Source organism: Ambystoma mexicanum, chromosome 9 (genome assembly GCF_040938575.1).
Source record: "Ambystoma mexicanum isolate Mex_15411 chromosome 9, UKY_AmexF1_1, whole genome shotgun sequence".
In the NCBI taxonomy this organism is placed as follows: domain Eukaryota; kingdom Metazoa; phylum Chordata; class Amphibia; order Caudata; family Ambystomatidae; genus Ambystoma; species Ambystoma mexicanum.
In genome coordinates, this window is record NC_090931.1 from 616,813,089 (window position 1) to 616,838,425 (window position 25,337).

Sequence of the window (25,337 nt, forward strand, 5' to 3'; positions counted from 1 at the left end):
CAATTTGATCCGTACTTGGGGCATGCTAATATTGCTAGATGTAGTCTGCAGCCGAGAAGAGTATTGAAGAAAGGATTGCCTGACTGAAAGACCAGTGTATTGCAGTTTGAGCTCGGCTTCTACTAGGGCATTACTTTCAAGGCAATGCCTCAAATCCAATAAGTCAAAAGTTAAACATTGGACATGAACGCAAATGAGATTGCGTCAAGTAATGCGTCCGCCTTGGCAGCCTTTGAGATATTTGAAGTAGCTTATTTCGATATCCTCTCGGTGAGATGGCCCGTCATCAGATGGTGTGGTAATCTGGGAAGCCATCAGGGCAGACTGACCCACATTAGCAAGTGTCCATTCTTTCAGTGTAAACCATGCATTGCAGGGCGGTGAGGCATTCTTCAGGAGAAACACCCCCAGAGTTCCAGAAATAGGGGTTACGTCTTAAGGCTTTGAACAGTGAATGACTGTGGGCACTACAATAAAAAGAAAGCAATCCCACTTTCCTTTGCAGGGGATCTCTATTTCACAAATCGTCCACCCTCGTTATTTCAGGCAACTTCCAAAACTCCACCCAATGAGATTGCAAAGAAGGCCCTAGAGAATTTCATCAAGACACTAACTCTCTGATGGCACTAACCTGCTGCGTGCCAGTTGCGCGTTACGTTGACCTGCTGATTGTCTCCTGCATAGGTTCTGAGGTCACACCCATGTTTTTGTTGTTGGAAACGGTTGTGACGAATTCAATCCAGATGTTTTCAGGTAAATGCCATCCTTGCTACCATGTGCGTGCCCATGCCCAGCGTGCACTTTAGGCATCCAGGCACATTGTCCTTTGAGGGCTTTCAGGCAACATGCCATTGTCTTTTTGGATTCAGGATTATTAGTCGATCCCACAGCAAATCCTATTTTGGTAATATAAATTACACCATAAAACAGGGCTTGGGTTTGAGAGGTGAAAGGGCACACAAGACATTTTTCTCATAGACCATTTCAGACATGGTGCAAAAGTAAAATCTTGAGGTATAGGTGAAGGTAATGGGGTTTGGAAGGGTGGCCGTTTGTAGTAGCATAGTGATTTATTTTTAGAGAAACAAACTGGAAAAATGTGTTGGGGTAAAAACCCTTTTTCGAGAATAGGTATTGCAAACACAGACTGATCTACTCGTTTGGGATAGATGTCAACGCATAATGAACCCCTGTCATATATGTGAAAGGTGTGATTTTAAGAGGAACTATTATGTCTATAGGTTATCCTCCTTCCATAGAAGGGGACACCTATGTCTCTGAACAGCTGCCTTCCTTTTGAAAGTGCCCCCTTGCAGTGTGTGCATTTTTAGCTCTGATTAGATACACCAGGATCTGTGTTTGTGGGGAGGAGTAGCAGTATTTGTGCTGCGCCATCTTGATTTCACTGGTGCATAGTGGGTACTCTGTGATGCCTTCATGGTAGAATCTTGTGGCTTGAAGGAGCTATTGCTGTGACATGCCTATACATTTCAGCAGCTCAAACTTTGTTCTCGTCTGTTTTGTTTTTTTGTCTAATACTTTCAGGCCAGAAAAACCAACTTGTGGTCCCTTCGGTGTCCACATTTTAGCTAGGATAAAAGATGACCCCGTGCAGCGCCTCAAAGCCAGGGAGGTATCACAGATTGGCCTCACAATTGTACTAGCCTGGGGCATATACCTATAAAATTGTGTGTGGACTGATTAAAGTAAAACATATTCACAGAAGCATAGAGGCCGCTCTCGGGCAATTACAAGTGACAGGAGCTTGGAACACTGAATGAAAACAGATTACAACCTAGAGGGCAACTGGGCACTCCCACACTTAAGGCCAGAACACTGATGCCTTAGCCGTTTGGCACCTAGCGAGCCCAACCTAAGCCATGGCTACTAGTTCAAGTCAAGGCCAAGGGTCAGTGTCCAACAGCTCCATCAGTAGCCTAGACAAAGTGAGCAGTGGTGGTGATGTCTGGAAATATCCTCGGTTCATGTCACTAAAACCAGCAGTTGGCACCTTGCCTGGCAGACTCCACTGAGAAGCCAAGTTGGAATGATCCAGGAATCAGCGCATTGTTGTCGCTGACTTATATCGCCCCTTTGGTGCGCAGTGAAGGAAGCGGGAGGTTCCACTGCCCATTCAGTTTAGGGTTTGTGCATACAAGACTCTGGTGCCCGTTACACTCCACCAAGCATCTCTGACTGGTGTTAACCACGGTCTTGCACACAATAATAATGTCCATAAACGGGAATAGTCATGGGCCTACAGCCACAAGCTAGGATCCTTTTGAGCCCCCTTTTTTTTTTTTTTTTTTTAAATTTAGCCGAATATCCGGGGTCCTTCATTATTGATGTACAAAAGAGGCAAATATTCACTTCGAGGCAATGACGTGTTGTCCCCACGTTGTTGGAGCTTGTCCACTTGGTCGAACATTCTGCTGCGTTTTAGGGTTGAAGGCTTTTCGTCAGGAGGGAACTGCTACTCTGTTTGCCTTAGCTAAGCAAAACATGTTTCATATTTAGCATTGAGGAAACAATGGCAGAATTGACTGGGCGATGTATAAATACCCTTAGCTCGAAGTTGCTTCTCGGAAGATGTTGGGGAGGAGGGTGCAGTGGAGGCCACCATGAGCAGTCACTGAAGAAATAGGTGGAGTGGAGTTCTGGAGAATGTGACGGGAGCTGCCTCCAGAAATGGGAAAGGTGGTGGCAGGAGACGAGGTGTGGGGTATGATATGGCATTTATAACGCGCCTGTACACAAGTGTTTCTAGGCGGGACAAGACAAGGAGAGGGAAACGGGGGGGAGGATAAAACAACGATCTTACTAGGCCCTGTGTCATTCAGATCGCGCAAGTGCAGGGGAAGTGGAAGGGGAGAAGTTCCGAGGGGGAGCGCGACGGGAGATCACATAGGGGTTGGAGATGAGGAAAGTCCAGCTGCATTTCAGACAAGAGTCAAATCGGTGTCCTAGACAAGTCCTCTAGCTTAGGGAGGGTAGCAAGGGAAAATACTTTGTATCAAGAGGCATACACGATACATGTTGGACATACCTACAAGGGGACCCGTAACACACGGGGAACTCGGTAGTAGACATTACAACATTATAGTTTTTGCTTTTGGCAAATAACTGTTAATCCTTTCTATGTATTATTCTTTCAATAAGGATTACTCCGTGCAACCACGAGTGCCACAGGCTTCATTGGTTAATATATACAAATCATACTTTTGCTAATTATAACATATGTGAAGAAATCAATATAAAGGCACGTGACATATAGTGCAGGTATTTAGTCAGTTTAAATGCTAAAGAACAATAATCGCATATTTATAATGCATACATTAATTATTTTTTTTCTAACGTGCTTCAAACAGACCAGTCTCTAAGTGCTGGACTGGTATTCGAACTTGTGTTGCTCTGCATTTTCTTGCTTTCAAGACAAACACGTTGACACTGAGCTAGCATCCTGGCCCAGTATACATTGTACGCCAATTATATTAATCCTGAAAACATTTTAAAAGAAGGATACCCAAATGATGGATAATTAAAGACCACAACAAAAAACAAGCAGCATCATATTAAAGATGACCTGAATTATAATGTTCATTCATTGATAATGGAAATGCCTCCAGATATTCAGGGCTGTGGTCCAAGTTAACAAGTTGACTAATAGTCCTCAGCAAGATTCTGTGGAATAGTTTCTCTCTGCCATCTGGGCAGTACTCTTAGGTTGCCTGTTGTCTTGGGGATGCATGTTGGACATCATGTTTCCAAGTGCGGTCTGTGATAGCCAATGCCACTTGATGTTTTCAGGTTATCCGCGCAAAGGAAATTTGAATTGGGTGATCCCAAATGGGAGTTATAGTCAAAGAGGTTATTCTGAAAACATGGTGTGGTTTGGGCTCTCAATGACCCTGGTGTTCGTACTGATGGAGGTTTTCACATAGATGATGTGAAATGTATAGTGGGTTGGGTCTAGCGCCTGTTGGACGATCACTGCTTCTTGGTTCATTGGCATTGGTGGTCTCACATTTGGGGTCAAGGCCCGGATCCCAGTTTAGCTATTTTTTGTCATAAGAGGCTAATGGCAGAGTTGTGTGGTGGAGTTTCGTGCTACTGTTGGGTGCATCCATTGTTTCTTAATTGGTTCATACATGCACTTATAAATCATGAGTGTGTACTACAGGAGAAAATGGTAGTTGGAGGATGCTGGGTTACAGTTCACAAATATCACCCAGTACAAATTACAGAAACATTAAAGATGAAATTAAAAACATGTTTTTCAAAGCCCTTATTTGTTGTATTTCCAGTAATAAAAGTAATGAGCTCCGTTCACATGTGCATGCTTTTATGTACCACTGTGCACTGGGTGTTTCTGGGGTGCTTGTTGGCAAGATTCAGCCTTGGTTGCACAGTTGGCCCCGCAGTCTTGACACTGAATTTCTGTTGCATGGGTTGCAAGAGATGAGTGCCGGTACCCTGACCACTTTCTCACCTGCAAACTTTTTCCTACTTGGGCCCTTGTGAAGGAGAGCGAGCTTTCTATCAAGAACGCGACGAGGAATCCACCGACACCTCTCGTCATTGAGGAGACTGATGCTGAACCCCCAAATCAGGTGTGTTGTGGACTAACACGGCTTGGGGCAATCATGGATACCTAATCATCTCCTGCTATTACTATCTTATGACATTTGAAGGTCTGGTTATTGATCGAAAACCTGGTAATGCAACCAGGGTCAGGCCATGGATAGCAGACCTATTTGCTGGCTGGAGTCCTAGATTGGCGTAGGACCTAGAAGACTGGTTAAGGGTGGCTATGGTATGTTTATCTCGGTATGCAAGCAAAGACGAGACTGGTCATTAAAGACCATAAAGTCCAAGCTCTTTGGCAGTGAATTTGGTGTAATTAATAATAGCTAGCATTAACCCAGCCAATAGGCCTTCTTTTTTAATTTAGTGTGTTCTCCATGAAGATGTTTGTGTAAGATTGATTGCGGGATGGGTTCCTTTTAAAAAAAAAAAAAAAAAAAAAAAAAAAAAATCTTGTGACTTGTGTGACACAAAAGGAATAAGAACATATGATTTGTTAATATTTGCAACGTTTTTTTATTCTACTAAGTGATGTGCAAACAAGTAAACAGAATGTATAGTCTAAGAGCAAAGACATAGCTGGAGACTAAGTAAAATGTAGCAGGCGAATTGGTGGTCCTAGATGGGCCTTGTGACCCTTATTTGCTGCCATGGTCTATTTTGTTGTGCATGCCAATCTATGCAACTATATCCGCTTAATCGTAGCAGCAATTGTGCTGCTATGAACTGTTTCATAAGATATAAGCAAACAATCCCATTTGCTTCCCTTGCAGCTGCTGTCTGCGATGTACCTTATTTGCTGCTTTCTCTTTGTAAGTCTCAATGTTTTACAGTGCACTCTTCTGGTGTAGGCGAAGAGGCCACACATTAGCCAGTGATGCATCGGATGGATAGAATATTGTGTCGCACAGAATTACTCCCTTCATGTGATGTTATCATTTTAACACAATCTGTGGTGGCAGACAGCTATAGTGCTCTCTAGCCAACCCCAAAAAGAAATGTCTTAAAAAGCATTGTGTACAACTTTGGGAGAAGTAGGTTTCTTTACGTCAAGTTCACCCCCAAACAAAGCTAGTCTTGATCCAACTTTTTACAAAGCTCCATAGAAGCCACTAGCAAATAAGCTGGAAAATGTGTGGGTGCTATTGTGCAGAAGCATAGTGAATCGGCTGGTGAAATGGGATGAGGGGTGTATCTAGTGTGGTGGAACAAGGACCGTGAATTACATTGAAGAGGAGTGTGAGGGGAAGCCGTTCAATGTAAAGCCCAAAGTCAGCAACTCTTAGAGCACAGGACGAGTCATTGTAGAGCGCATGATGCGTGACCTCTAAGCCTGCATGAAGATAAGTTTGAAGGAATGAATTTAGAGCTTTCAACTTTCCCAATTCTTTGCAGAGGAAAGTCATTCAGTCCCGTTTATTCTTGGAATTGAAGGACAATGCACACAACTTTTACGTATTGTCTGTTCTGTTTTACATTCAGGGTTCCAAGAAAAGAATGGGACTGAATGGCGTTCTCCGGCATGGAATGGGGGAAAACGAGAGATCTGTGAATTTGTGGCACAGGAACCCGAGGGCGCTACTTCTCGGAAGAAGTCATACTGGCTCTCAACAAAAAGGCTAGATATTTGAGATTGACAACAATGTGGATGACTGTATCCACAAATAATGCAAAACCGGCATGATGGTTAGTCGGTGGGTGCTCATACAGAGCTGTGCGATGCATGACACGGCAGATGGTGTGTATCCATGCAACATCTCACAGTGAAGGTGGTGCGTTGGAGGAGCATTCCCCAGTGGGTGTGGTGGGTTCTTTAGTGCACCACCCAGAGAAGTGGTGCATCCATAGCACAGCCCCCAGTACAGCTGGAACTCCCCAGCCAACGTGATGCATGCATGAAACAGCCTCATTGGAGGATCACTAATCAGGCAGAAGCGGCTGGACCTGAGCGCAAGGGTTGGATCCCTGGAAGAGCTCCCAGTAGACCTCGATCAATGGAGTAGTTCCTTGTTGAAGAACTATGGTGCAGCAGGAAGTAGAGGTGACACATTCGTACAGCAGCCCTGAGCAGAGGTGGTGTTGCCAGAAACAGTCTAGAGAGACCTGGGAGGGGAGACATTAGGGGGATGAATAATGAGAGCTCAATGTGTCCACTATGAAAGATTCCGGGATTGTTGTATGTTTCAGTGTTTCCAGCACTGAATGCCTTGGGCCTAGCAGTACTGCTCTGCCTTCAGTGTCGCCATTATTTTTCGTTTGGGGCAAGTGCAAGCTGATATTTTGTTTAACTCTCAAGTCAAATATGGCACAGCAGCAGTTTTCATTTCTTGAGCTGAACAAGAAGAAACACAGGATTCGATGACAATCTCATCCTGTTCCTCCATTTGTGTGTCAATGGTGAAATCCTGTTGACTCTTCTTCGAGGGGAGGTAAATGGTAACTTTCACAGGATTGGATTTTATCTGTCAGAAGCTGATTTAAAGCTTTAGAGGATGTGCACTGCAGACGATGAGTCAAAAAGGTCCAGCATAATGAGGCTGTTTAATAGGAATCAGTGTGGTCATGTTTAGAGTTGTTCATACTTCCGAATCATGGGGCCCTCCTAGAAGCTATCCGCAGACCAGTGCTCTGGTCGTGCTTCTCTCAGATTGGTGCCCCCAGCCCTCCCTAAAGGTATCCTTGCTCACCTGTAACCCTAGTGGGCTCCATTAAGCCTGCCTGTAGGCCATTGGCCTATAAAGGTCTACGGTGAGACTTTGTTCCTGCAGACCAGTATCCCCATAGTCATTCGACCTTTGCCATTGTGGCTCCCTCAAAGCTTGCCTGCAGGCCAGTGCACTAGTGGTCCTGGCAGTAGATGGGTGCTTCTGGGCTGGAGCCTCCCTTCAGGAATCCTTGCAGATCTGCAGCCATGTGGTGCTGTGGTAAAATGCCCTGCAGACCACTGCCCCAGTGGTATTCCAGAAAGATTCCTTGCAGACCCATGCCCTGCTGGGATTCATAGAGGTTTCCTGGCCGATCAACCGCCATGTGGTGATTTCAAATGCTCTCTTGCAAACCACTGGCAACAGAGCATTCCTATTACAAACTTTATACACCAGTATCTCATATGCGGTCTTCCTATAGACCTATATCCCCATATTGTTAGACCTCTGTCACGGTGGCTTCCCTGGAATCCTTCCCGTGGGCCAGTGCCCTGTACAGGTCTACAGAGATGCTGTGTTCCTGCAGACCAGTATCCCAGTAGTTGTTAGACCTCTCCCACAGTGGCATTCCTGGAAGCTTGTCTGCAGGCAGTGTTTTTAATAGGATACCAAATCTATGGTGGCCCTTGAAAAGGCGTGTGGGCACAAATTTGGATAGTGTTATCCTTCAGTAGTTGGTGTTGGCTGTGCTGCTTTCGCAGGCAGATCGCTTCCTTGCATGCATTTTTCATTGCGTCCCTTGTACCGGGTGCTACCAGATCTAGGGAACCCCGGCTCAAGGCCATTTTTACTGGCATTATGGGTGAGGAAAATCTCAGTGCTCTTATGTGGGGATACTACCCTATATCAGCATAGCCAGCACGGAAACGTTTTCTGACTTTGGCGTAGCATTTTTACTGGCATGGGAGAAGCCAACATAAAAGTTCTTATGCGTGAATATGGACCTATGTTGGTGCAACCAAAATGGGCATGTTTGGGCACAGCCAACATGAAAATATCTTTTTGCCCTAGCAGAATGCTTGTTGTGGATAAAGAAATCATGAAAATGTGTTGGAAAATGCTCCTGTGCGCTATTGGTGACCTGACATCTATTGCATTTTTTCCATGTGCTATCCTACACAACTGATTGTAAACTGTAGCATTTTAACCAATTTTTGCACAGATTGAGTGCTTTTAAAGACAGAATTTAACCATTTATTATGAATAAAATGTATAAATATCTGCCTGAGGCCCACTTGGTTTGTTGGGGCTCCCTCGCTAGTTTTAGTCACTGGGCCTCATCACGACTTCAGCGGTAACCCTTAAATCCGGCGGTAGCGCTATTACCGCCGGATTTAAGGGTCCGCCAAAGCAGGACTTCGGTGGATTTCTCCCCAGCTCTGAGCTGGGGGGAAATCCGCCGAAAATTCGCGCTATTACCGCCGGCGGGAAATCAGGCGGTATTAGCGCGAAATTTCCCCATTGAGCCCAAGGGGGAATGGGGCATTCCCGAATGGGCTCAATGGGGAATGGGGATTGACATTACCGCCGAACTTGTGATCCGGCGCTATTAGCGCTGGGGAGTTCGGCGGTAGGGCTAATACCCCCCGCGCTAATAGCGTTACCGCCCAAGTCGTGATGAGGCCCACTGTGTGGTATACAACACAAGTTTGCATGAGTTTCCATTGAACAGGAGCCATGCTCATATACTGGAAGTTTTGTTAGTTGGAATGAGGACCTCTCTGGTAATACTGAGTCTTGAATATGATGGGCAATTGAATTCTGTTCTGTACGTCTGTCATTGACGGGTAGTGTTGGATGAGTGCCACCTTCTGGAGGTGCATGTCACAAACGGCTGATAATTCATCACTGTTCGATTGCTGCCTTCCAGTAGGAAGGGAATCTCTCCTTTAGGTAATCCGTGTATCCGAAGCATGTTTACAGGTGTGCCTTGCTGTAATCCGTGCTGGAAAATGGAAAAAATGTATTGGGGAGAATTGCGACCTCTTTGGAGGGGCGGGGCTGTGGGAAGGAGGCCTGACCAGGTTGCGCAACAGAGTATCTCTTCAAAGATCCCATTTCATCGATTTGCATAAAAGCAAAGAGTATTATGGGGAAATCATAATGTCAACAATTTTAAATGTTAAACATACCTTATAGTGATTCAGTAAGAAGCCCTTTTAAGTGAATAATGGACTCTTATTCACCCTAATAAAGAGATGTCTGTAAATTGCAGGACATATATACTGGCCTGCACAGCTGCAACACTGTATGGGAGGCTTTGTCAGTTTCTGCCTGCAGTGTTGTCTTCCGAAAAACGGGTTACTCGTGCCTGCAATGTAACAAGCAGACTGCTTTCAGGTAACGCTCGGTGCCGACTCTTCTGAAAGTGGTCTGCTCTTGGCCTTGTGTGAGTCGTGGGGTGACCCCAGCGTCTGGGGGGCAGAGCGGCACTCTGTCTTATTCCGGCCCATTCTCTTTCCTAGTATAACGTCCAGGGACTCCCCCTTGTATTTCTTCCATGGACTCTCCCCTGGTGTAAGGTCCAAGTAGGTGTCAGTAAACATCTGTTATTTAGCTCCACTCTATCTCTGGTTGAACTTGAGCTTTACAAATACACCACTTAAGTGATGCTAATGTCCATGCACTCCAAACTGGTTTAATGTACACATAATGTCTCCCACTAGAAGGCCCCAGGACCTTTTCCTGTTCGTACTTCCATGACCCTCTCATAGTATAATAGGCCTGGGATGTTTCCTTGGTATGAAGGAAGTGCATTTTCTACTAGTTTAATGCCCATGGAATCTCTCATGGTACAGTGTCTATGAACTTTGCACAGACATGCTGTGTACATGCACGCTCTCCCCTTAGAAGGACCCGAACTCTACCGTGGTATAACGACCATAAATCTATTACATCCATACTCTTTCCAGTGGTATAACCTTCGTGTCCCCTCTCCTGGTATAATGTCCCATGCCTTTTCCCCATTATGGTCTGTACTAGTAGAACATCCATACGCTCTCTCCCGTGGATTTTTCCAGAGTAGAAGATTGATTCAATGTATTCTGGTATAAGGTCAAAGCACTCTTTACTGGTATTATGTTCATGCACTCTCTCCTGCTATAAGGCCCGTGGTCTTATTCCTAGTCCATTTCTTAAGGACTCTCTCCTGGTAAAAAAACACCTTGCAGTCTCTCCTAGTATAATACCAGTAAACCCTATCCGGTGTAACCTAAGTGGAGCCTTGTAACATAATGCCCATAACTGTCTGCTGGTATGTTCAAATATTCTGTCCTTGTACAATGTCCATGGAATACTTCGTGGTGTAAGTCCTATTTGCTTGCTCCTTGCATACTGAACATGGAGCTTTTCCTGTTGTAATGTCCACCATCATCCTTCTGCTAGACATGGATTATTTCTTGCTAGAACTTGAGTGGACCCTCTTCTGATATACTATATAGGCACTTTAACATGATGTACGTCCGAGAACTTTCCCTCTGTGTCCATTGACTCTTCCACAGTGTATGTTCATGGACTTGCTCCTGTTTAGTTCCCATAGTCTCTGCTCTCTGTTTTGTGTTTGTCATATTTTTATGTTCATGCATGCAGGCCGTCTTCTCTGTTTATTAAACCACTAGGGTGGTAATGGCACAATATAAATGGCTGTTAGGTTGCACGTCGTTGGCTCTATATTTCAGTAGATATTGCCTCTGTACTGACACTGATGCTTTGACCTGCAGGCAGCCTGCTCTGCTTCCCAGCTGGCACTTGTGGATGAAGCTCAGAGAAGACTCGAGAGGATCTTCATGGCCTCAGTAACTCATTACTTTGGTTTTGTAGCTTTTACTGTAGTAAATCTGTGTATGCGCTATTTCCCATTCCCTCCTGCGTTCTTTGCTTGCACAATCAGTGCTGCGTCCCTTAGAATTCTACTCTGCTGCCCTTGCTCCTTGCTATGCCATTGTTGAGATCTTTCCGTGCTTCTCCGTATGTATTTGCCATTCCCTTTGCCGTTATGCGCCTTTTTCATAGTCCCCGCTACGCTCATTTAAAAAATCATTGGTTATGCCCCTCTCCGTAATCTAATGTGGTGCCCAGCTCCTTTAGTCTTTGCTGTGCTCCTTTTAGCTAGACTGTGCTCTTCTTAAGTCCTGCTGCCCCCCCTTATAAGCCCCTACCAGGCCTCTCGGGAGAAGTCCTTGCTTTGCCCATCTTCAAAAGTCGTTTCTTTACAGCCTCAATACCTCCTTACCAATCCTCTACCACATCATCTGTTGTGACGTGCTTTGCGAGTTATTTTTGCATTTCTCTGTACGCCCTTGATGTGCACTCTCAACATTTACTTTTGTTTCGCCGCTTTTAATCCTTCCGCCCCAATGACGGATATGAGCTCCTCGATCAGTTCTTGCTATGCACGTTATCCACAGTAGATTGTGTCCATTTTCCCCAATTCCGGCTATGTCGCTGCACCTCTCTCAGTTCTACATATTTCCCTGCCCACCATTCCATAATATGGCCGCTCAGTGATTTGCTCTTTACTTCCCTTTCTATGCTCTGCTCAGTCCCTGCTGTTTTTGTCCTGAATGTCTCTTTATGCACCATCAGTCGATGCTGTTTTCTTCCATACTATTCCTTGTTATGCCCGATCTTTCCTGCCATTACCCCACTTTCCTTGCTCTGTCTTGTCCATACACCTTAACGCCTTGCTCTAGCCCCCGCTGTCCTGGCCTTAGCTTCTCTCTCCTTGCTAGGCGTTGGCCAACTCCAGCTATGCCGTAACTATGTCCCATGCGTCCTTGGCATGCCCCCTCGGTCCTAGCTAGATTTCTACCCTTTTCTTATTTGACCCGATTTCATTGTAGAGTAACTAATCTTAATTAACAATCTGGGCTTGTTATGCTTTGGCTTTTGTTCTTTGTACATCAACTTTGTAGGAAAGGTTGAGGTGACCCTCCTTGCGATGTTGGTAAAAAGTGCATTAGAGGACAAATGCGAAGAAACCCCATTCCAGAGAATAGTTGGGAAATCCCTTCTGCAGAAGGGGGGTCACGTGCGGCCTTCTCAGCAACTGGATGGCCAATCCTTTTTTTTATCAGTGACTGCTAAAACTGTACCTTCACCGTCACCAATGTTAACTATAAAGTGACTGCATTAATGAATAGAAGTCCTCTTTAAAGGGTGGCTTTTCGGTGATTGCTTGTGATGATGCCAGTTTGGGGCGTATGTTTTAAACTATGAAGCTGCCTCAATTCTTCATTTTTTGCCAGGGGCTGAACTAGTGGATTATGTTATTTTCTTTCTCCAGAGGGCCACTTTCAACTGCAGCATCTCTCTGCAAGGGATCAGGGCGCCACTGGCCCTGGACTCCCCCCAACAAGAAGGTGATAGCAATGTGTGTCCCCGGGGTTTCGTCTAGGGTGCGAATGGATATTATTTTGTGTTTTGTTTCATGGAAGATGCACTCAGTGCGTATTGCATGAGCCCAATCTCCCATAAAAAGAACAAAAACAAGATGTCCACCACCACAGAAGATGGAAAATGGACCATGTCCCTTTTCAATTTCTAAGACTGCAGTCTGAGGGGATCGACTGGGGTGCCGGAGCCCCAGCAGATTTGTCGATTGTGGGTGGATTGTGGCTTGGGGATGAAGTGGTGGGGGGCACGGGCAGAGTGTTGGAGGGGCAGAGAGGTAGGGGCACCGACTGAATGGAAATGTGGGTGGTAAACTGGCAGTTCTCTCCTGCTTTTCCAGCCGCCCACTTTCTCAGGCACCCGACTGGCTGAGCAATCTTTTCCAGGTGCGATGTCCTTTTGTAATTTATTGTTCACAGTGCCATGCCGTTATGGCGTGCTATGGTATGTCTAGTTAGTGACACAAAAGTAATGTTTTAAAATGCTGAGTGTCTTCTTTTTTGTAAAACAAAGATTTTAAATCACAATGAAAAAGGGGGAATAAAAAGAACCATAGGTAGCAGGGTGGTTTCCCATCATAAAGCAAAATAATTAAAATTGAACTGCATTTAAGAAATGTTATGTTTGTGCCGATAAAATACTGCTGGCGCTCTCACGATAAAACAATAACATTGCACCACTCTCGAGAGTTGACACTTGGGAGCATTCTTTTCAATGCTGAGCAGCACGCTGACTCTGGGAGGCAATTTGGCGAGTGAGCTCCAAACAGCGATGCCCACCACTGGCCGACATCCTTCACCTGGCCTATGTGGGAGCCATGCAGGTGACAAGCCATTCAATTGGGGACTAGAGAAGGGCAGGGGCGGTTCATCCACTTGAATTGATGGCACTGAGGAAAGGGCTGTACCGGAAGCAGTTAGCCCAATGGGAGTTATGAAGGTAATTGGGGTTGGTGAGCAACCCTCGGATTGGTCCTCTGTGCCATGTATAATGTAATGTCATAGCATTTATAAAGCGCAACACTATGGCCAGAAGGCATCTAGGTGCTAAGAAATAGTCTGGGAGCAAGTCCTCTCCGAGAGTCTTCAAATCGTAGCCAGAAACAAAAAAGATTGTCTTAAGAGCTTCACAAAATGCTAAAGGATCATTTATGCTTCGCAGATGATTTGGTAGTGAGTTCCACATACCAGGAGCAAGGGTGGAGAAAGCACGACCACCCACCCATGCTTTTCGAAAGCACAGGCCCCTCAAGAGTTTCTGAGACTCCAAACGGAGCTGCCTTGAGGGAATGTAAGGAATAAGCTTAGTCTGCAGATACTCAGGACCCAGCTGATAAATGGCCTGAAAAACGTATGTACAGGCGCGTTATAAATGCCATATCAAATCATGAGTGATACAGAGAGTTTTGAACTCAAACGACTACACACAGGAAGCCAGTGCAGTTGAGGATGAAGATCTTCGGAATGGACTTTCGACCAGCTCCCAGAGCCAGCAAAGCTGCAGCGTTCTGAAGAAACTGCAATCTTTGGACCAAGAAAGCTGCTTGGCCAAGATGGATCCATTGCAGTAATCAATACACCTGAGACCACCTTTGCTCGAGACTCAAAAGGTAGGAATTGCAGCGTCTTCCTCAAAATGTTAAGCTTTACAAACCTTGAGTTGCATATTGATGCAATCTGCAGCTCCCTAAAGCCTGAGGCCTGAACTTTAAAACCAAAACTTTTAACATAATTGACTGGGGCAGGCGTGAGCTTAGAGAATCTGGGCAAAAGTCAATGGTCCAGGCTGACTTCGATTCAACGGCGCCTGTCGCCATGATCTGTCTTTGCACCATTCAACTTAAGCCAATTCTTGGCCATCCAGTCCCCCACAGCTGTGAGACAGTTCCTCAGTTGGGACGGGGGACGGGGGGGGGATCATGTTCTGGGAAATCTAGCTGGAAGAGTAACTGTGTGTCATCGGCATAAGTATAGAACCTTACCATGTGCTCCTGAATTAAGTTGCATATAAATGAAAAAGCAGCAGGGACAAAGATGGCCCCTGGGGGACCCCACAAGTCACAGACCTTGGAGGAGGTTGAAAAGGAAATAATGACACTACTGTGTGCACTTCGAGAAAAAGCATGTAAACCAGGCAAGTGTTGTCCCAGTGATTGCTATCCTCTCAGGCCCTTCAGTAGAATACCATGGTCAACAGTATTGAGGGCTGCAGAGAAGTCGAGCAAAATCAAAACTCCAGCCGGCCCACGGTCTTGGAGGCATGCCAGTTCGTCCAAGACTGAAATCATTACCGCTTCTGTACCCCTCATGGGGCGGAAGCCAAATTTAAATGGGTGTAACAAGGCTCTAGATTCTTAAAAACCTGAAAGTTGTGGGGTAACAATAGCCTCCATACGTTTCATGACATAGGGTAAAGGTGAGATAGGCCGATAGAGGCCAAGGCTAGATCAAGCTGAGGCTTTTTCAGTAAAGGAGAAACAAGTGCGTGTTTCAAAGCCTCTCGAACAAAGCCCATGGAGAAAAAAGTCTGCTGTGCTGCAGTAAAACGTGGAATAACCTCGGCCAGTAGGGACTGACACACCTAGAGAGGAATCAAGTTTGCCGGTGAGGACAATTTCAACCTCCATGAAGGGCCGCCCTGACCATATCATCTGTAATAAACTCAAATTGATCCATCCCAGGGAACATTATTTTGTTATCTAGCTGCTTCCAGGACGCATCTTCAGTTTCATCGTCCTCATTACTTGCAATAGATTTGAGAATTATCTGAATCTTTTCATCACAAAAAGAACTAATAAGATCATACTGTGCTTCTGATCGCAAAGGGTCCATAGAAGGGGGGGATACAGGTGAGAGCTCTTTTGGTACTTTGAAGAGTTCTCATGCAGAGCAGGAAGCCGATATCCGCTCGGCAAAATGTTGAGATTTGGCGGCTCGGATGGCTTCCCGATACCGAAGCACTGACTGCTTATAATTAAGCTTAGAGTCTAGATCATATTCTCGTCTCCATTTGCGTTCCATTTGGTGACATCATTTCTTCATGGTCCTTATCTCAGCATTGAACCAAGGAGCTGAAGTCTTAGTTCGTATTATACTGGCTTTGATGGGCGCAAGAGCATTTGCTACCTCTGTCATCGCATTCAGCAGAGCATTACAGAGATCCTGCTTCTCTTTGGCAATGAAGTCGCTGGTACTATCCACACGGTGTTTAACAACAACTGTAGGAGAGACCGTTTTCCAGTGCCGCCGTTGGCCGAAAGTATTAGGCATACTTCCAGTAGGGGTAGCACAGACAATGGTATAAGGAACAACAAAATGATCAGACCGGCAATGGAGCAGATACTGCCACATGTCTTTCTCAGACGAAAATATTAAATCAAGTACATTTCCCTTTTGGTGTGTTGGTAAATGATTACACGAGAAGACCTATATCAGCCAGTGTGCTAATCAGATTTGTAGCGTGTATGTCAGTGGGTTTATTGGGCCTAACATTATTAAAATCTCCCATTATGGACAGATTAGCATATACCGGACCAGATTTGCAATCAGCTTTGCGAAATGTAAAGCAAAGTCCGGCCAAAGATGGAGAAGGGGACCTATAAACCAACACTAGGTATATGGATATATTTGGTGACCACTGAATCCGAATCAACGAAAGTTCACAAGGATGATTGTGGCTTAGAGCAAGTATCGAGCAGGTTATAGATGCTAAATGAATCGGAGCCAGGCCCCCATCTTTCCCAGGGGGTGGGGGGGGGCCTGACTAGGTGATGAATATCATAATTAGAAGGGAGCAGTTGTACAATATCAGGCTCAGATGATGAAGTGAACCGGGTCGCCGTTATACAGAGTAAATCGGGAGAACAATCCTCTGAGTGCAACTGAGCCATCCTTATGTGCTACTGCTGATCTTGCATTAATGAGAAAGCCCCTAAGGGCAGAGGGGTATTTATTACTTTCGTTGTCTAAATCACTATCATTCCGCCTCTTTACTTGCTCATCCAGTCTCACTCGGCACAGTCTCGACTCTGTTGTTGTAAGAGCGGAACCTAGAAACCCTACCGGCCCAAGTTCGTCGGAAGAACGTTGCTATTTCGATAACCTCCCGTATCCGCCTGGTATGTCTGCGACGTCTACTTAGAGGTGCTGCATATTTTTCCATCATATCTGCTGGCGGAAATAGCAGCTTCATATAGTTCTGCCAAAGGGCTCAGCTGTTGCCCACGCCTGAACCAAAATCTCATGCAGGCCTAGCGTTTCTGCTTGAGATGACATTACACTATTCAAAGGAATCCATGCACCTTTTCAATGTTTTACAAAGTAGTTAACGTTTGCCTATTCTATTTGGAGAATTGGAAAGCTATACAGTACAGTGAATGTGTTTATTTTCAAGGAACGTGTCAGTTCAGGTCAGGAAAGCTGGGTTCCTTTTCAATTCCCACCCCGGACCCTGTCCCGCCGCATAATGTACCTGCCACCCCTTCTTTTGACCGGCCTCTCACCCAATAGTTTCTTGGTCCCTAACCTTTATTTTTCCTCCCAAGTCACACCCAATGTGCTTTTTTGTCGCAGTGCCCACTTTAGCCTGCCGTCCCGCGCTACTCAACTTTTGAGCGAACAAACCTTGTACCAGCCACGCTCCAAATCACATACATTTTTCTTTACGTCCTGATAGCTGTAACCCCTATATTCCTAACAGAATAAAATCCCAATACATCTGAATGGCATTACATTTGCTTAAATTCCCACCCCTGGACACCAACGCGCTCCCCCGGACACCCCCTTCTTCAATCTTGCACAACTCACTGCATCTCGCTCCACATTGCGGAAACTTAAACGCACCTCATGGCATGCACGCACAGCCCCGTTATTTATTTATTTTTTTCAAACATCAGCTCAACAGCATATAACACGCCTATTGCGGCACATAGTCTTCGGAGCATTGATTACCCCAGTCTTTGGCCCAATTTTAGTTCCAACTTTAGTTTCCGTGGTTAATCCCCCCACCGCGAATCAACTCCCGCACAGTTCATAACACCCATTTAATGCTTTCTGCTGTACCTCATCTCCCGTTTGCTAACCTCTTCCCACTAAATTCACCTCCACCCCAGGCCTTTTACTGCCCCTCCCAACATTTTCCCTACCACCTTAATCATACAATGCTCCCTCCATCAGTACTTACTCCTTTCTCCTGTTCTCCGACCGTGTTCGCTTCTCCGCACTGCTGCTGGCTCTCCGCCCTTCTTCTTCATGTGGCGTTGAGGATTGAGGCCGTCCCCCCCCCCCCGCACCCTTACCTGTGCTTATAAGCTTGCACAGAGTAGATGGCCTGGCTCGCCCCCCCCCCCCCCCCTTTCTCGCACCTTGCCTACTCCCTCTTCCTGTTCCTTGGTGCCCTCAAGTCTGGAAGGGACCACCCTCTCCCCCCTGCCTGCCCTATAGTTGAAGGGGGATGGGATCCTTGGCCCCAGGGGTGGCTGGTCGGGGAGCTCGACTAGGTTCGCATACCCAGGCTTTTTAATCACTGCTACACTCCACTGACCTTAGATGCTCGGCACATTGTGATGTTCCGAGGAGCAACACTGCTGCGGGCCACTTGCACGCCTTGACTCGAGCAACTACAGACTGTAAGTGCCCCATCTCCCTTCACCACACCTTGTATCTCCCCAAAGTTCTTTGACACCTCAGTGGTTTCCCTACAGCATGCAGCAGAGTTTCTAGAAGTAGGTTATTGTACGGTGATCGGCTTCCTTATAAACCCAAGGTCACGAAGATGGAGGCCCTGGCCTATGTCCTACCTGAAGGGGGAGGTGAGGACGATGCTATTCAGGCATCACAAGGTTAGGAATCAAGTGCTTGCACCAAAATGTCGCCCTCACAATTACGACGGCCGAAAATGCTGCCTTTCTTTTATTTGGACCACCCGCCCCCTTACACCACAGATATATGTGGGGGGGGTATAGAATATAATATGAATATGGAAGGGGGTTGCGGGGATCTCCCCCTGCATATATATATGTCGTGTAAAGGGGTTTAAAAAAAAAAGTCGGCATTTTGTCGCAATAATCACATAGATCCATTGTGGCGAGTGACGGAGATTTCCCTAAAACACACAGTAGGGAGAGGTTCCATAAGTGGGTTATTGACTGGTGTCGGATTTCCTTGTGAATGCCAAGGGCATGAAGATGGGCACTCGCGTATGGCCTGGCTGAAAGGGAAGGCAGGTAAAGATAATGATATCAAGGTATGGCAAGCTTATGAATAAAGTACCTGCACCGAGGCGCGAGCCTCTGAGCAGTGCCTCCCCCGGGCAAGGATTAGCGCTGTAAGTAGCCTTCTCATGGATTTAGATCATAGAATAGAAAGCCTGCTTTGTGTGATAAACATCGTGACCAGAGTAAAGGGAAGATAACGTCATAAGCCCCCCTTTCAGGCGCACTCCGGCACCGCATGAAAACACGAACATACTCCAAAGTGCAGCTACTCATCTGAACGCAAGTGTCACACTAATGAGTGTTTGGATCTTGGCGATTAGGGCTCTGGAGAACCCCAAAAGTTTCAATGAAAATATCACTCGCAATCGAATGAAAACTCCTGTTTCTATTCTAGGATTGAGTTTTATTTAGGATGTATACTGACTGCCGTGCTAGCCATTATGGCCCAGAAGACCGAATTAATGGCACAAGTGCAGTGAGGGCGTTTACCAAGGTTTATGAAGCGGTTGTAACCCATCTTGCTCTTTCAAGAGAAATGGTGGCAGCAGGTAACGCCTTTACATGCCAGTATAAATGCCAGACTGGCATTCACTACTTTCTGTGGAGAAGGCCCTCTCTGCTTTTGGTATTTACATTAACATGGGCTTGTGGATAATATAACAATCCATTTGGACTGTCGTGGATGATTGGCTGCCATTAGTCTGAAAACTCTGCAGGCTGTACTGGTTCGCATAGCTGGTCCATCGTGCAAGGAGGAAGGTTTACCAATATTCCCAAGTTTATAGTTCAGCCATAAAACCCAATCCCGGGGAGGTGCATTGGGTGGTAATGGCCCATGGCCCAGCGCAAGGGCCTTAATCGTGGCTCCTGGTGCCATTACCAGCCATTCGGCCCATTGGATCAGGTTTTATTGTTATTGGCGGCCCAGGTTTTTTAATCTGAAACCCAGGTGCTGACTGACGGGTATCTATTTTGCTTGAATGAACATGATGTGATTACGGCGCCCGGTCATTCAGGCAATATTCTTAAATAAGGTGGTTGCTGCAAAGATGGAAGCTGGGTCTCCTTGCAAAGCCCCTCTTCTATTTCCTTGGCGGCGTGGCGGGGGTGGCTCTGCCCCCACGGAATAAGATAGGTGGGGAGGGGTGAACGGATGGAGACAGGTGGAAGGTGGGGGAAAATAGCGGGGTGGCTGCAGGCAGCCTCTCGGTTTGCTCAGAACGAGAGCATGGATTGTGGGATTCTGCCCACCATCCGAGCAACCTGATTGGCTGCAACGACTGCCCTGGGTGCCAATGAAGCCTTATAGACCTAGCCCAAGGGCCATACCGGAAGTTGTGGGCCCTTAAAACCGAGTTAAAGGGCTGAGCCCAGCGAGGGCGTTGAAGGAGGTGTGCAGGGCCATAACTTCTCTTATTGCACGAGGGCAGGGTCTATAAGGCTATTAGTGCGCCCTTGTTTACATTAACAAAGGGCTAAACAAAGTAATAAAGTCCCCCTGCTTGTCAAAAACCTGAAAATGTTAAACCGTGAAAAAATAATACTAATAATGATCTAATTGGGCATTTACATGCTCAGGCTTTTGAGCAGCTGGTGGATATATTACTTTTTTTAAAGTCCCGTATTGCTGTTTGTTGTGTTTTGGCAAGCACGGATCATGTGTTTGCTGGGTGCGTTGGATGAGGGTCATGGCCAATACACCCAAGGTAAGGATAGTGGGGTCGGTATTTTCAAGTTACCGTTAGGTGCGGCTCGGGGGATGAGTTGAGCGGTGTGGTCGGTGGGGCTGCTCTGGTTGTGGCACACCTGTTAAGCGATGGAGCGCTACGCAGACACAGCCACGGGCAGAGCCACGTTTTGATCCTTCGATTCTTGCACAATCTGCCACCCAACTGGTTGGCATACCCTGTTGGTTGCCCTGGCTGCTTACTGCCGCTGGTCCTTGCTCGGTAATGAGCCAACCAACAAACCATTGCCATTTTTGTTCGCGCATGCAGTGCATCCCTTGACTCTGGGGGACATCCTACGTGAGCATGCACTTGTGATATTCTTCGTGGACCGAGTTATTGTATTGGAAATAAAGTTACTTGCATTGATTATTTGCGAAAAGATTTGGGGGAGGAGGAGCGTCCATTAATCAGGGACGGTCTCAAACCACACGCATCCGCACCTTTCTTGGTAAAGGTTCCAGCCAAGAGTCCAACCCTATTGAGACCCTCTCCTGATCTGACTCGAGGCAAAATTCTTCACCAAAATGGTTTTTCCTATGGAGACTCTGGCTTTAGCTTCAACCAATCCAGATTCCTCACACAGTCACTGCTTTGTGATTCTACCTCCCTGCACAACCAGGTACTACTGCTACATGCCTGTAGTTTCGAAGCACTGTAAGTACGTGAATTTATAAATCCTGCTTCCTTCCCCGCGAGTGTTAACAGCTATCTGCATGCATGCTCCCATCCCTGCTCCTTCTACTCACCCTTTTCAACACTCTGGCCTTTGACGCTGCCTGTGAGAGCAGTGCAGGACATGGAGTTGTTTTCTACACCTGACCGATAGCCTTGATCACGGAGAGTCTCCTATCTGCTTTATAGGCATTCTAGGCATGATCCCAAAGGACTACTGCATGTATTTGCAGTGTGAGTAGCAGCAACATTCTCAATCCAGGAATGCGTAAAACGATCTTGCAAAATTTCTCACAAGATTCAGCAATGTGTTTTTTTTTTTTAGAGATTTCCATTTTTGAAAACTCTTTTATGGACAACAACAAAAAAAATCTCCTTTTGATATCTGTTCCATTTATGTGAGCATCCTGCACAATTAGTGGAGAAGGTTGAAAGCACTACATGTTTGCGAATTCTCTGGGTTCTGCATTTCTCTGTAAGAGATTTAAGGTGTGGCACAGCAAATGGAGTGCTCACATTTCACACATGGGGACAATTCACATGGCATAACTTATCCAGAACTATGGTGCGTGAGTGAAGGTGCGTCATGCAGCGCCCCTCTGTTGAAGGACTCCAGCAGTCAGGTCAAGGTTCGAGAAGAAGAGATTGTGGGTGTCTGATGCAATACATAAGGAGTAGTATAAGGGGGTGGGGGGGAAGGAATGGACGGCTGTATGTTCAAGGACGAGGGGCTAAAGTCAGGGCGATGTGGGGGCAGATGGCCAACTTCTTGCTGATTGAGACCCACACCAACACCAGCATCGCCACCTCTTTTTGAGTCGAGGGAAGAGAGAAAAGACAGTGAAGTCAGTGTGCAGTGCAGCAAGGGTTGCCGTGTCATGGGGGGCGGGGGCAGTTTTCAATGGGGGCCATTTTAGAGAGCTGATGGTGGTCAGAGTTAAAGTAATGAAATAGGTTTTATTGCAGATGGATTGGGCTTTCTAGGTGCCCAGGTTGAAGAGGAGTGTGGAGAAGTGGCTTAGTGGTGATGGACGAGATAGGCCAGGTAAGAGTGTGTAGGGCATGGAAGAGTTAAACTGCCTGGGTGCTATTTGGGGGTGAGCAAAGGATAAGAATGGGGAGAGGGGTGCTCGGGAGGATTGGGGAAGAAGTGGGACAGTGTTTGGGGTAAGCAGAGAGCTTGAACACGAGTTATAGCGAGGACCGTGAGGAGGAGAATGCTCGGAAGGTGCGTTATGCGCAGGAATAGGAGGGTGGAGGGAATCACCTGGATCGCTTGGAGGAGAGAGGAGTGTGAAGGTACTCCAGGAGCTTGGACCATGGATTTTGGTTATGAATACAGGGAAGGAAGTGGCAGATTCAGCTGCTTGGTGTTGACCATAGAATAGGACGATGGGGAAGCATTTGGTCTAGTGGGGAGGAGCGTAGGTTTCTCATTCTGGGTGTGCAGGGCCATAGGCAACCAAGAAATGCAATTCTAAATCGTGATACTATCCAGTTGCGCAGGGCCAAGTGAGGGCTGCGTAAGGCATTGGAAATAGATGTTTGACATATTAATGTCGGTACAGATTGGAGTGCCTTTCCCCTTGTACGCTGGTTTGTCTTGTTGTATAATAAAGTTTTAGATCTTTCATGCAAGTTTGTTCTTGCTCACAGGCATCTGAGGATCCTGTCTAGGGTTCGTGTCCAAGTTGGCAGACGGTTTTCTCGGCACGTGGTGATGTTTATTGACAAAAGAATAAGCAGTGCCAAATGGTTGTTCATGTTAACACCCGATCCGGCAGGCCCGATTGGGTATTAAGGCCATTAGTAGCCCGGGTTCGCAAAGCGGCAACAGGAGGTGCTAAAAAAAAAAGGATTTTTCTTCCTACAATTTGATGCGCACAGCGTCCCATTGTACGACGGAAAGTGTTTTTCCAACATTGCTGCCATGGAAAGGGAGTCCCTCTTCCCTTTCCATGACGGCCGTTCTGCGCAGCTAGGCAAGTGCCCTTCGGTGCGAGTGCAGCAGCAATAAGGTAAGTTGGTATGGGAGGGGTTCAAATATTTTTTAAAGGGACGGAGGTGTGGGGGGAAGATGGCAGTGGGGGAGCCAGCCGTCAAGCGGCTTGGAACGCGGGCTTACACCGGCAGTTCAAGCCTGCGTTACTAGTCACCTGATTGGCTGGCACCCCTGCCTGGGTGCTAATGTTGGGTATTGGAGTTACTCCTTTGGAGCTGGATGGGGTGAAGATCATTTGTGCGAAGGGAATTCATCTTAGTAACCCTGAGAGTTTTTATCAATTTGTTGAAGGCAGGTTCTGATCTCTTCCAGAAAAGGGCTAGTGGGGGCGGGGGGTGGGGCCGAACGTATTTGTGTGTTTTTCAGGGTGAGTATTAGTTTGTTCCTGGCCTTTCATTAGTCAATCAGGATTAAGGTTCTGGCTGAGTATGGCTGCTGCTTTGTTGGGTTCATTTTGAGTGTATTCTCCTGCGAAGGGTCATGTGCTTGGTTATGAAGAAAATCCCCTCTTTTTTTTAATACATTTACTGAGGAAGAGGGGGGAGCGGCTGGATCCCTGCATGATGCCAAATGCATTAAGTGGTGTTCATATGAAAGGGGGCTGTGTAATCTGCAACCTGCCGTCATAGGTTTCATTCCCGGCAGGGCTGGCACATTCCGAGGTATAACAATTGAGTTCCAATGTTTTGGCTGGTAACCTATTAGCACATCGCTTAGACGCAGGGAGATTGTCCTGAGCCACTCCATACAAAGTTAATCATTGTTTGTTTATAGCGTTGTACTTGGCATTGTCAGAGAAGACACCAACACAAAGCACAATCCGGATACCTTAATGGCCATTACATTGAAAACACTAAGATAGTTGAGCGAAATGCAACGAGGGACCTCTCAGTAAACAGCATTATACTTCGGCGTGGGGAAGCCATCCAGTCAGCACAGTGGGATGAATCTGGTGACATGGGCCCCCTGCTCTGAGGTAACTTTAGGATGCTACCCCACATGCACCAACTACCCCTGCCATTGCCAACCCCAAGGTGCCCCTCAACCCGCCCTGCCATGCCTATCATCTAGCAGGGGTGCAACTAGACTAACATTTTGTGGGGGCTGCTCCTTCTAATGTTGGGAGAGGGACTAACTTTAAAGACTGGGGTGGGGACAAACTTAATCTACACAATTGAATGAGACTAGTCTGGTGAAGCTTGAATGTTACATGGAGTGAACTCTCCCCTTCATATCTGAAACCACACATTTAAGGACTGCTGTGAGAATGCGCTCTCTCCTGTCCCTCACCCTTCCGATCACCCCCCTGGCATTAAAGTGCTACCACCACATAAGGTTTTCATTTGCCTAAAAATGTATGCATACACATGCAATTGCTGACCAATGACATGCTTTACATTAGTATTTGCCAGGACTGTGTTGACTGCAGGCATCATATATTGCATGTGCCGTCTTCGGTCAGCCAGGCCAAGTCAACATCATCCAACATTTCCGGGGGGCCCTAAAGGCCTATCTGCCCAATTGTCGTTGCGCCACTGCCCTCTACAAAACCTGGCCCTTACTTAATCTGCGGTCCCAGCGCCATCCCCATTCTCCCGTGGCTGCCATGGAAACAGACAAGGGACTTGATTTTCAGCACCTTTCTCGTTTCCATGGCAGGCTATCTTAGATTCGCCGGCTTAATTTTCATGAAAGGAAACCATAAAAAAAAAAGAAAATGTTTTAACATCCCAGACGTGATGCTGGTTTGTTAATGATGGCGGTGGGTTGGGGGTGAGGGGAGTAGGGTGGCGGGGCTGTACCCTGAGCAGCTGGTGAAGGCACATTCTTGACTTTGCCTATCACCTCAAGCTGATCGGTATTAACCTGCCAGGAATAAGCCCCAGCCACCGCCATTAATACATCATTATACCAAGAGAGTTTGCAAAGTGTTGACCATGAGACTTTCTCTGTGGGTACTGTGCAGTTTCCTAAGTAGAAAAAGGGAAGCCATGAAACGGAGAACCCAGCAACCCTCACATCTGTACAAAACAAAATAA

General features: G+C 46.5%; 1 protein-coding gene across 11 annotated transcripts in view; it reads left to right on the plus strand.

The window, feature by feature from the left end:
* MYO18A (myosin XVIIIA) overlaps nucleotides 1-25,337 on the plus strand; it is a 1,313,149-nt gene that overhangs the window by 561,445 nt on the left and 726,367 nt on the right. For 3 of the 11 annotated variants that reach the window (XM_069615284.1, XM_069615288.1, XM_069615290.1), the window contains exon 5: nucleotides 4,524-4,610. The exons of 7 other annotated variants lie outside the window; for them this stretch is intronic. In XM_069615284.1, coding sequence (XP_069471385.1) covers nucleotides 4,524-4,610 — 87 coding nt within the window. Of the gene's footprint in view, nucleotides 1-4,523; nucleotides 4,611-11,008; nucleotides 11,084-25,337 lie in introns of all 11 variants that reach the window. One more of the 11 variants, XM_069615285.1, reaches the window with a different exon arrangement.